The 13,240-nt window shown below is 41.9% G+C and overlaps 1 protein-coding gene across 3 annotated transcripts in view; it reads right to left on the bottom strand.

Moving 5' to 3' along the window:
- The window catches only part of LOC144687411 (copine-8), a 548,041-nt gene that overhangs the window by 300,448 nt on the left and 234,353 nt on the right, over nt 1-13,240 (bottom strand). For all 3 annotated transcript variants that reach the window (XM_078553528.1, XM_078553530.1, XM_078553527.1), the window contains exon 10: nt 11,046-11,087. In XM_078553528.1, the coding sequence (XP_078409654.1) occupies nt 11,046-11,087 (42 nt within the window). The remainder of the gene's footprint in view (nt 1-11,045; nt 11,088-13,240) is intronic.

The raw sequence follows: 13,240 nt of genomic DNA, 5'->3' as shown, positions 1-13,240 counted from the left end.
CAGGCCCCCTGGGCTTATCGGAGGGTCCCCTCGCCAAACTTTGACTACCCCCAGTTCCCCTCCCCCCATAGCCTCTCAAACTCCAGCCCCTCAGATCCTGCGCCACCCTTGATGGGGGGACTTTCAGCTTGGCACCTGGCAAGACTACCAAACACTGATCCAAATCCCGGAACCAGCACCATATGCTTCTGTCCTGGAGTGCTGGAGAGTTTCTGGTCTCTGAGTGGCCAGCAACACTCTGAGGGGGGACCTCCTGTTCTTGAGGATATAAACCCCACCTCTGGCCTATTACCAGCCAATTGGTCATTAGGTGGCTGCGGGCAGCTGGTGTTCCCCTCTGTAACTGCCATGTCAGGTCCAGGGCCAAAGCCAGGTAATATTTATTGAAGGGGAAAGAAAGGCTCTGCCAGGAAACCTCTGGCTGCAAAAATCCATTGATATGATTACATAAATATTGCTGTTAGGAACTGCAGACATGATTGCTACTGAACAACATTGTTGATGTCAAGATGTGTCAACGAGGTGAACCATAGAAAACCATGTGATAATGTGTACCCAGATTTGCATGAAGCACTGTGGTGGTTCAATCTGCTCATGCCCAGACACTTCCAGATGTGTTCAGAAAAGGAACAAAAATGTTAGTCTCCAGGGGTAAAGGTGACATGGTCACATTTATCACCCTCATTTCTCTGAGATAATAGTAGTGGGCTTTCTCCTGAAACTGCAGCAGTCCTCATGATAATGGTATCTCACAATGATATTAGGTAGGTAATGCCAGATATTGATCCAGCAATGATAAATCAACAGCAATCAATGTAAAAATCAGGATGATGCATGACTTGGAGGTGATAATGTCCCCACAGCATTTCTTCTCTTCATGGCAATATGGGCAGCAACATTAATAGAAGAGCTATGAATTAAATTGACTTCAATTTTGCCAAACAGCTCCACTCCTGATCTTATGCTGGAGAAAAGCAATTGTTAATGGTTGAACTGAGGCTATTTCTGAGGAACCACTACAGTGAAGCTTTGGTGGTGCAATGGCAGGCCTCAGACAACCACAACTATCTTCCTTTGTGCCAGTTACAATTTCAGCCACTATAGGGATTTTTTAGTTTGACCCCACCCTCCTCCCACTGCACTGATCTCAATCTCGCTCAGATTTCTGGGTGCTGTAATTAGTCAAATGCTCCCTTGATGCCAAGGAACGCTACATTCACCCAAGATTACTGGTGCTCCACCATATCGTTGAATGTTCTCACAAGTTGGCTCTCTCCCTGGACCCTATTGGGAGAAGGAGTTGATAAGTAACAATTCCTATCACTGCATATGTGTTCAGCTGATTTTTTTCCCCCCAAATGTCAGCAACTCCAATACCTTTCCACTAAAAATACAGGTCCCTTCTATGGGGTAGTTCATCCTAACCTGATTAAACCTTTGTTGGTACATTCAACAGAGAGTTCTTCTTAAATTTTCAGACATGCTACACTTGTAGACACAAAGTATTGAAACCGTCAGCAACTATCATAATATAACAGGGGCTTGATTCAATCTAATGTTCTGACAACTCTCCCACACACCCATGCATTCCATTTATATTATGGTAAATAAACCCGCTTCATAGTTTAGCCCATTATAAAATGTCATGCATGGCTGATATTATCCATCTTCTGAATGAGTCCATCCGTTGTAAAGATGTCTGGGAACAGGACTCCCCCAAGTGGGAGAGGTAGGAAGAGGAGGACGTGGTGATAACTTGCAAATGGTCAGCTTTGCAAGTGTATACAGCCATAAGGAGTCTCATCTCTGTGCAACCCAGGGGAAAAATTCCAAAGCAGTTCAGCAATCCTTCCAAACAGCACAAGAGAAGTTGCCCTGCTCACTTTAAGAGTTTCCATATAACATGGAACTTATATTTAACAACCACCTCGGTAATTTGACACTAATAGCTTCTTCTAGCTCCTTTTCCACTTGAGGGCAGTACTGCTTCCAGTCACCAGTATTCATTTGATGGACATTATCAACTATGCAAGACATATTTATAATGAGCTAAAGTATGTAAAGGGTACAATTATTAAAGCAAGCAGTGGGGAGATACTAAAAATTGAATAGAATGCTAGTGCTGCAAAATGTGGCTCCCTGATGCCCAGTTTTTCAATGCTTTGAGTACTATATTGCTTTCAAAATGGTACCCATGTCATACATGCATATTTCTGGTGCTAGACAGACCAGATACCATATTGGTGAGGGCATTGGGGCATGTGCATGAAGTGTCCACTGGGAGTGTGCAGAGATGGGCAAATCATTGCATCAATCAGCGTATAAGACTGATTTGATGTCTGCATTGCCATTTTTGAGCTAAATGTTCCAGCTAATGTTCTCTCTTAAACATGTACTACTGAACATGCATTCAGCAGCAAGAAGCTAGTGCTATTTAAAAGCATCAAGTATTTTCAGGTTAGTTATTGATTGATTTCAACTTGCTCTTGCTGCAATTGTAGAAGTGTTCAGTGGCTTCCAGACTCATTTAAAGTTGCTGAATTCTACAGGGAATAATGTGGTACGCACTGAAGACTTTGTCCTGGATTTCAAGAATTCTGCACTAGCCACTTGTTTCCAGCCATGAATGCAGTAGCGTACGTTGGCGGCTACTGGGCGACAAGTGCTATCCGCTGAAGACATGGCTCGTAATTCTAGTGCACAACCCATGCACACATAGGCAGCACACATATAACAAAAGCCATGCTGCCTCACAAAAAGTGATACAGTGCACAATTAGCATGCTGTAAAAACACTTTCACTGCCTGGACCATTCTGAAGGAGTCCTGCAGGACTTGGCAGAGCTCGTATCAAGATTCATCATGGCCTGTTGCACACTGTACAGCCTTGTTATTATGAGAGCATGGCCCTTGCTACCAGCTTCACAGAGAGCAGCTGAGGAGGAACATTGCAGGAGGCAAGCAACACAGCCTCTTTCTGGCCTGGATGTCAGTGGATGGCACATCCATTTGTAATACCAGTAAACAGAATCCCAATTTCCTGTTCACCAACAGTGGCACATCTTACCTTCCTTCTGTTACTGACCACCACAGTGTCCTCTTGGCCACAATGCAAAAGTAAAATCCACCACAAAATAAGCATTCCAAACCAAATTTATAAATCATACAATGGTATATTGCATATGTTATTTAATCATCCTTGTGAATTCCCTTAGTGTTTGCCTTCTGTGTGCCTTGCCTGTGCGCCCCTACCCAATGCTACGCCAGTGGCTGCAGCATGGCTGGTCGAAGGCTGCAAACCTTCAATGGAGGAGGCTGCAGATGGCCTTGTCGGATTGCCTCAAGCAGCTCTGCCAGTAAATAAAATTGGGATCGTAATTTCTATAAAGGACATTTGCTTTGAAAGTGTATTGGGTAAAAGTAATCAGCAAAGCAATATGGAAAAAAAATTACAACCTGTAAACACAAAGGCACAATGATAACTACACAGACCATCCATGAACACATTAAACGTACATTGCTTGAGTTGGAAAATTTGTGATCACTGGACTTAAAACAAACATTTGTGCACATTCCATTCACACTTACTTCAAAACAGCCTTAACTTAATTGACTTTTCTGATTAGACCATAAGACCATAAGACATAGGAGCAGAAATTAGGCCATTCGGCCCATCGAGTCTGCTCCGCCACTCAATCATGGCTGATAAGTTTCTCAACCCCATTCTCCTGCCTTCTCCCCGTAACCTTTGATCCCCTTACCAATCAAGAATCTATCTAAAACAAAAACAGAATTACCTAGAAAAACTCAGCAGGTCTGGCAGCATCGGCGGAGAAGAAAAGAGTTGACGTTTCGAGTCCTCATGACCCTTCAACAGAACTGAGTAAAATTAGGAGGGGTGAAATATAAGCTGGTTTAAGGTGGGGGGGGGGCAGGGAGAGAAGTTGGAGTGGGGGGGGGGGGGGGTTGTAGGGACAAGCAAGCAGTGATAGAAGCAGATAATCAAAAGATGTCACAGACAAAGGAACAAAGAGGTGTTTGAACAAGGCAGAAGAGAGATACGAAAATCCTGTCGGAGAGCAGAGCAGTACGTCTTCAAGGTAGGCATTTCTTGAAGAGGAGTGGCAGTCAATTAAACACAGATAAAAACTACTGCGGATGCTGGAAATCCAAAACAAAAACAGAATTACCTGGAAAAACTCAGCAGGTCTGGCAGCGTCGACGGAGAAGAAAAGAGTTAGGCAGCATCGGCGGAGTTGCTCTGCTCTCCGACAGGATTTTCATATCTCTCCTCTGCCTTGTTCAAACATCTCTTTGTTCCTTTGTCTGTGACATCTTTTAACTATCTTCTCCTATCACTGCTTGCTTGTCCCTACAACCACCCCGCGCCCCCCACCTTAAACCAGCTTATATTTCACCCCTCTCCTAATTTTACTCAGTTCTGTTGAAGGGTCATGAGGACTCGAAACATCAGCTCTTTTCTTCTCCACTGATGCTGCCAGACCTGCTGAGTTTTTCCAGATAATTCTGTTTTTGTTTTGGATTTCCAGCATCCGCAGTAGTTTTTTTGTAAGAATCTATCTATCTCGGTCTTAAATACACTGATTAAAAGCATACAACCTTCTTTTCACAGGCTGACTTGCTGGGTTTTATAGGAAGTGTTTTTGTGGTGCTTTGCCTCTTAGCAGCTTTGTAATCCAGATACCCACAAGTTAAAGCACTTTGTCCTCTTCAAAGAGGTGCTCTTGTAATAAAGCAGACATCACACCTCCAAGCAAACATGATGATTTACAATGGCTGTGTAAGCTCGATTAAAAGTCTCAATCTTGAGTTAAGTGGTTTAAAGTGCTACTTAAATACAACACAAACAAAAAAGAAACAGTTGTCAAAAATTCAATTTCTGTCACTCTCACAATTTATGATATATTTAAATTAATATTATGTAAATATGTTTGCTAATGTGATTTTTTAAATATATGTTATTCGCCCCCACCCCCCAAACCTTCGTTCTTAGATTTCCCATGACGATTACACCGTCCCTGACAGAGGAAGGATGGTTGATGTGATTTCAAACTTCTAGCAACGTGATTCTGGAAAAATAAAAGTTTCCAGTTGTCCCTGAATCCCTGTGAAAAAGAAGCCAGTCTCCAATTAACATTACCTTCTCTCATCATGAACTGAATCACTACTGCCACACAGGAGTGGAGCATATTGGAAGTTCAGTACCGAGAAGCATCATTTACTTGCGTGACTTATTATAAATGATGCTGAAAAGATTGTCCATGTCTCTGCATGTGGTTTCTTAAGTAGATTCCTGAATTACATTGTTTGTCACAACATGGGCAGGAAAACACACTGTGGCAGGGGCTGGGTCTCACAATCAATGTTTTCATTTCATCTATTTGGTTTTGCATACCTTGAGGCCATTTCTGGTGTCGGTAGCACAATGTCTTTTAGTCAGAACAAGGCGGTGTCAAAACAAAAACATCAGAGCAACACTTGCTACCACGTTCCTCGTGATTTTGTCATGATTTTGGGTTGGGTTGTGAAATAGGCACCCAAAGTAAGTGGGATCATGATTAATTTATGCAAATCAGGGTTCGACGTTGTACACAGAACCCCAAGACAACTTTAATATTGCAGTACCCTGCACAAGTGTTGCCCATTGGCAGACAATTTTTCAAGTGACTCCATTCTTCAGGTGGGCAAAGACAGTGCACCAACCAATGGATAAACTTTGCCAAAAACCACAAATACGTCCATAGCTTGGGTCTAATTATTGGTAAACTGCTGACACAAATGGAGTGCTGAGAGACAGTTTGGTGTATGAAGGAAGGGATGTGCGGGGAGGAAATCCAGCAGCAACTCTAGAGCTGAGCAGTTATCCCTAAACGGGAAGGCCAGGCAATTGCTGTGGGCATATGAGAAGCTTGAAAATGTAAATGTACAGGAGTAATCAAGAAGGATAATTTTAATTTCAAAATAGTGGTCAAAGGTTCCTTGTGGAGAATATAAAACATTTTATCTTGTTCTTGTCTGGTCCCCACCCAAGAGCATCAGCCACTTTGATTACTCTAATTACATTGCTCCTGCAATTTTGAATGGGATCATCTTGAAGCCAAAGTGGTGAACCTGAAGTCCCATTCAGCCATACCTTGGCCGACAGGAACAGGTTTGTGGATGTTCTCCGCAATTGGCGATATGGACTTGATTTATTTCATCTTCAGTACTGGCTTCAATCCTGTCGTGCACACATCATTAGTACCACTGAGGCTTGGTCAGTCAGTGCATCAAAGGAAGCCCTGCCCCACATAAACTTCCAGTGCTGAAGGTACAACTATGGGCTGGTGTTTCGCAGAGTCACAGCGACTCCGAGGACCTTTAAAAATGGGAGATGAGACCCAATTCTGGGATTCACAGCCCAATTCCTGGTGCTGCCAATTTTCATTAGCAAAGGATAAGGGTGTGGGCCAGGAGCTCACACCCTGTACTCCCAAACTGGCCAGCTTCATTGCTAGAATAAGCATCTCCTAACAGACATCCATTAGTCTGTTGAAGCAGCTGCACTCAAAGAAAAACATCGCTTGATTGACAACTTTCTTTCTTATTGCTCAATGTTTATTTATATAAGTTAAAGAGGTGTCAAATTCTTGTAGTTTCTGCTTTTGATACTTTAAAGGTCTAGTTGATTACGTTCATAGGTCTGTAGTAAAAACAGTTTTCTTAAGAAAGTTATGAATTTTTTTTATTCATTCATGGGATCTGGGCTTTGCTGGCTAGGCTAGCATTTATGACCCATCCCTAATTGCCCTTGAGGTGGTGGTGGTGAGCTGCCTTCTTGAAACACTGCAGTCCATGCGGTGTAGGTACACCCACAGTGCTGTTAGGGAGGGAGTTCCAAGATTTTGACCCTGCGACAGTGAAGGAACGGCAATATATCTCCAAGTCGGTATGGTGAGTGGCTTGGGGGGGGGGAACTTCCAGGTGGTGGTGTTCCCATGTATCTGCTGCCTTTGTCCTTCTAGATGGTAACAGTCATGGGTTTGGAAGGTGCTGTCTAAGGAGCCTTGGTGAGTTCCTGCAGTGCATCTTGTAGATGGTGCACACTGCTGCCACTGTGCATCGGTGGTGGAGGGAGTGAATGGGATGCCAATCAAACCGGCTGTTTTGTCCTGGATGGTGTGTTAAGCTTCTTCAGTATTGTTGGAGCTGCACTCATTCAGGCAAGTGAAAGTATTCCAATGAACTCCTGACTTATGCCTTGTAGATGATGGACAAGCTTTGCGGAGTCAGGAGGTGAGTTATTCACCACAGGATTCTGAAACTCTAACCTGCTCTTGTAGCCACAGCATTTATATGGCTAGTCCAGTTCAGATTCTGGTCAATGGTAACCCCCAGGATGTTGATAGCATTTGAATGACTATTTTTAAAGTTTTTCCACACATGCCATTGTTACAATAGGATTCATTGGCCCTGTATAGAGTGTATACTGGGTAACTGAGATGCCATGGATGGTATGAGGGGCCATTGGGCATGGGTGGGGAGGCATAGGTTGGTATGGAGGGTATGCAGGGCCATTGGGGGTGGGTGGAGGGGCATAGGTTGGCATGGAGAATATGAAGGGCCATGAGGGGTGTGGCAGCATGAGTTGCCATGAATGAGGCATAGGGAGCATGTTGGGGGGGGGCTAAGGGGTGTGAGGGGGTGAACCCTAGAGGACCTAATATTATATAAAACAGCTGGGACCCAGTGCGCTGAGTTGGGCCTTATAACCAGCCCGCTTTGGTATTCGGCAGCCCCGATGGCTGCCACCAAGCTGTTTCCAGGAGTGGCGGGCCCGACTCCTGCACACACCTGCCCCTCCACCCCTGGAACAAATACCCTGCCTTTGCAGGCAATTCCTCCAGAGGTAGGCGCGCCAAACAGGGAAATTTCCCGACTCCTGCTATCCGCCTCAAGGCTGAAAATCTAACCCTATGTCTCAGATTATAGGTGACACTTTGATGGTCATGTATAACTCTGTACAGTTAGTCCCACTCTGCTACATTTTCCTTGTAGCCCTATCAATTTTCCTTTATGAGTATATATCGCTGCCCTTTTGAAAGTCTGGGTTGAAACTGGTTCCAGCAGCCTTTCAGACAGTACAATCTCAGCTTCTCCAACCTTTCCACATAATACCACTTTGGTAAATCACTTCCTCATCTCTAAAAGGACCTGACTTCCTTTTTGAAGTGTGGTTTCCAAAATTGGACTCACAATTCCAGCTGAGATTTAATCAGCAGTTTGTAAACATTTAGCAAACTTCCATAACTTTGAAACCTTTATTTATAAAGCCAAGGATTCTGTGTGCCTTTTAACAGTCTTATTAACTTTTCCTGCCACCTTCAAAGATTTTTGTATGTGAATCCTATGAGAGCAGGGGCCAGATTTTCATTTTGAGGGTGGGAATTGGGAGATATCCCAACATCGTGATCTCGCCTCCAAGTTAGCAGTGCCTGCTGTGCTATTTTCATGGTGGGGAATGAGGCCAGAGGAGAAAATGGAGGCAGGCGGATGCTGAGGACGGCAAATTAGAAGGTCCACTCCCATTCGCTGGGACTTTGGTCCAGTTCTGTAGATGGGTGTGAGGCCCCCTAACCCTCACCCCCATCCCCATCCCCTCACCCCCTGCAATGCCCCACATCCCCCTATATGTTCCCATGTCCACTCATTTACCCCCATACCCCCTCAGTATCCACTATGTCCAGAACTCTTGAGCCCTGTAATAACATAAGGAAGTCTTTGAGATGCTCATAAATCTGTCAAGCTAAACAAACAGTAATTCAAAAACCACTTCAAAATGTCATAAGTAGTCAGAACACTGTCAAGATAAACAGACTCTCAGTCCCCTTCACAGCTGCATCAACAACCCTGCTGAGCCGAATCAATTAGTGGGGTTTGGAACTCAGCCAGTCATTCATAATGAGGTTCTATTGAATGACTATGCCAACATAACTTCCAGAGCTGAATATATTAGAGCATTTTAAGTAATTCAAAGAGTTCAGCCATCTGTTCAAGCTTTGAAGCAGGAAAGCAGATGTCTGAGCTGTCAGAGCTGTCATTCAATGAAAAGATTAAATCACAATTGACGTATTCACATATGAACATTAACATTGTTCAGTGTGGAAGAGCACTTTATCCAGTGGATACTGTAACTCTAAAGCATCTGAAGACTTTTCCACTTTCACAATCCTGGTCAATTTAATGGTCATTTACCATTTAAGAACAAAACTCTATCATTAATCACTGCATTAATAATATACTTAGCTTATCATACAGCATTTCAGTATTGACGCTGAAGTTGACAACACCTTTTGAACTTACCTATCAAAAGGTTCCTGACTCCAGACTAGGGCTCCTCCACGGTTCACAACACCCCTCAGCTGGTGTGACCCACAACACCTTCAGAAGCCGGCCTGACTCCATCCAAATTGCGGGGATTTGAAATGCCTACCCGTGCAATGGAGCCGGCAACGTCAGGACTGTTGCACGTGGGCTCACAACGCACACCCTTATCCCATGCCACTGAAAATTGCCAGTGACAGGAATGTGGGGCAGGAATCCCAGAATCAGTTCCCATCCACCATACTTCTTGTCAGCCCACTTCCATTCTGACATGGATGAAGGTATGAAAATCTGACCCCAGGTAGACTTACAGCAACAAGAAAATTTAGGAACAGCTTAGAAAATAAAAATAAAATACTGCGGATGCTGGAAATCTGAAATAAAAACAGAAAATGCTGGAAAAGCACAGCAGGTCCAGCAGGACCTGCGGAGACAGAAACAGGGTCAATGTTTCGAGTCGAATATGACTCTTCTTTGGAACTCAGAAGAATAAGAGTTATATTGGACTCGAAACGGTAACTCTGTTTCCCTCTCCACAGATACTGCCAGACCTGCTTAGTCTAGAAAATAACAATTTTCCAAACCTTTCAAACAGGTAAAAGCTTCCCAGCTGTAAATCGTATAAGATTTTTACAATGCGAAATCCATGAACTATTTTCTCACTCTGGGTTTTTCAAACTTAAGATGGAAGATGCTAAAGCTCAAAATTACAGTTATAAGCAAACTAATTGTTAGTTTTAAGATTATAACTAGGCAACCCTTGAGCATTATCATAACCAAGATTTAAAACCTTTGGGAGAATAGTTTCAATGTCGTAAATAATCCAACATGGCAAATAATACCTAAATGAGTATAGTCATCAGGTACAACTGCACAGACTACTATTGATTGAAGATATATTCAAAAATCAGGGCCAAAATGTTTTGGCTACTCTCAAGAAGAAACATTATCCCACACTCGCACCCACCAGCCACTATCAAGACCCAGCTGCGATTGTTCACCTGTCTGCTACAGGAGAACCTGGTGGTATTAGGACAGAAATTTATTAATGGCAGAAAATTTGAGGATAAAACCAGGGGCGTAGCACTCATAATACATGTGATAATATGGTGAAGTGCAAGCGCAGCATTAGCAGGATTCCCCAAAAAAAACTAACAGCACTTTGGCTCAAATTGTTCGAATGTTAGTTAGCAAAGGAAGCAAACACACCAAATGGTAAAGGAAACAAAGATACACTTAGAAAATATTGCTAGGATTCAAGGGTATGAGTTTTATTTTGCAATTCAGAGGCCAATACTATGAATTCCCATTCCTACTCCATTAAGATTAATGGACAGACAATTATTGCAAGTGTGCCTATGATTTCATAATATGTGTTCCCAACAGGCAAGGCTCATTGCGGGAAGCACATAAGCAGTAAATCAGCTCTTCAGTGTTTCTGAGGTTGTGCTTAATTTCAGATCCTTTTGAGTTATAACATTTTAACTACATTGGGACATAGCCACGTTATTGAAACAAATGATACGTATTTGATGATTTGGCAATTTTGGTATAAAAAAGTAGCAAAGTTGATTTGTTTGGTTTTGTGGGCTGCAATATGGAACAAAACGATCAGAAAGAAAGCATTATCTTCAGGAAAAACAAGCAATAAAAAAGTCGTACCTTCCATCTCTGTCCCAGTCATAAACTTCCACTTTGATAGTTCTGTCAACAATATATAAACAAGATAAATATTTATATTATACCTGCTTTGATCACCAGCAAATTGTTATTTCTAGAAAATACGCATAGCTTGTCATCTGGCAAAAAATTATATTATTGCACATGATATTTATAACTATCTAACACAGCTATGTAAGGTCAAATAAAGAACACTTTCAAAAATCCAACATAACAGTATAATGCATTTAGTACTAAAATAAAATACGAACATATGTACGTACAAAATAGGAGCAGAGGTAGGCTATTGTAAAATAGCTATCAATTAGAAAAGCAAGGTGAATGTTGCAGCTGCCATTGTTTTTGTTCTCAGTGCAACCATTTTTCAATCACATTCAATAATTAGTGGAACTGATCATACCCGTCACTGATAATTGTTAACAGTCATTTGTGAAATGAGTAACAGCACTTCTAAATATCGTCCATAATGCTATGAGAATAATAACTTGTTGACTAATTGGTCATGCAACTGTTGTATTGACACACCTGATTCCAGCACCCAAGGGTTCTATTTCAAAGTTAGCATTAAAAATGACTTATGGGGAACACGGAATGGTACCATTCTGTACCATGCTCTGTGTCATTAAGAGCATAGATATATTAACAGCACTAGTTTATACCTGGCATCAGCTTAACACAGTTCCAGAGAAAACAAGCTATAGTGGTGCATTTGTCCCCAGACAAAGTGAATCTCTCTGCATGAGTGCTCACACATGCAGAGCTCTGCTCACTAATCTCCAAATGCTAGTTCAATGCTATATGCAATTGAATAGCCAATGCAATAGTCAGCCCTTTGTCAACATTTTTAAAAAAGCTATTTCTACATCTTTTCATGTTAGACACTACCCTGAATCACTTAAACTTCACACCAGTTGAATTATTCAGCGTCCAGTGCAAAGGTAAAGTGGTGTCAAAATGTTTCCAAAAGGTATTTGGGCATTGAATCGCAGAATGGTTCAACACAGGAGACCATTCAGCCATTGTGATTGTGCCAGCTCTTTGAAAGAGCAAATTAATTCATCCCACTCTTGCCCATAGTCCTGTAAATTTTTCATTCTTAATGGTTTATCCACTTCCTTTATGAAAATTACTATTGAATCTGCTGCCACTATCATTTCAGACAGCGTGTTCCAAATCATAACAATTCACTGTGTAAAATTTCCTTTCCTCATGTCACCTCTGCTTCTTTTGCCAATTATCAAAAATCTATATCCTCTTCAGTTTCCCTTCATTTACTCTATCAAAACCCTTCAAGATTTTGAATGCTTCTATTAAATCTCCTCTTAACCATCTCTGCTCTATGGAGAATAATGTCAGTTTAACTAGTTCCGCCATGTAACTGAAGTCTTTCATCCCTGGTATCACTCTAATTAATTTCCTCTGCACCATCTCTCTCCAAGATCCTGACACCCTTCCTAAAGTATGATGCACAGGTTTGGCCACAACACAACGGTTGAAGCCTAAATAGTTGATATAAAGGTATAAAGCACCAAATATTAATTGCAAATCCAAATGTAAATTCAGGAAGTTTGTAATTCTTGTATTGGTTTGTTGCCCACTTTCAAAATAACTGCTAAGATTCTCAGAGTATCTCACTAGTTATCAGCATTATTATTCTTTCAGACAGAATTTCAAGCTGAAATAAAAACAGAAAATGCTGGAAAAACTCAGCAGGTCTAAGAGCATCTGTGGAGAGAAAAGCAGTTAACATTTTGAGTCCGTATGACTCTTCAAAGACTTCATAGGGACTCAAAATGTTAACTTTGTTTTTCTCTCCACAGATGCTGTTAGACCTGCTGAGTTTTTCCAGTATTTTCAGTTTTTGTTTCAGATTTCCAGCATCTGCAGTATTTTGCTTTTATTCAAGCTGAAATACTTGCACGTGCTGCCATTTCATCAAGACTTGAATTACAAATTCACCATCAGTAAACAGACTGATCGAAAGAAGGACATAGGGCAGCAAAAAGAGAATTCAGTAAAACAAAGACACAAGACTGTGTGAGAGAAAGTGGGAAAGAACAGAAGTATCAGCAATGGGAAGAGGGTTTGGCATATATTGTCAAAGCTATGATGCATGCATAAAAGAATAGCAAAAAGCAAATAGACTGAGAAACAAAGGATACAAGGAAGAAAATTTA

The sequence above is a fragment of the Cetorhinus maximus genome, chromosome 12 (genome assembly GCF_964194155.1).
Source record: "Cetorhinus maximus chromosome 12, sCetMax3.hap1.1, whole genome shotgun sequence".
Classification (NCBI taxonomy): domain Eukaryota; kingdom Metazoa; phylum Chordata; class Chondrichthyes; order Lamniformes; family Cetorhinidae; genus Cetorhinus; species Cetorhinus maximus.
This window is presented reverse-complemented; position numbering and strand designations above follow the sequence as displayed.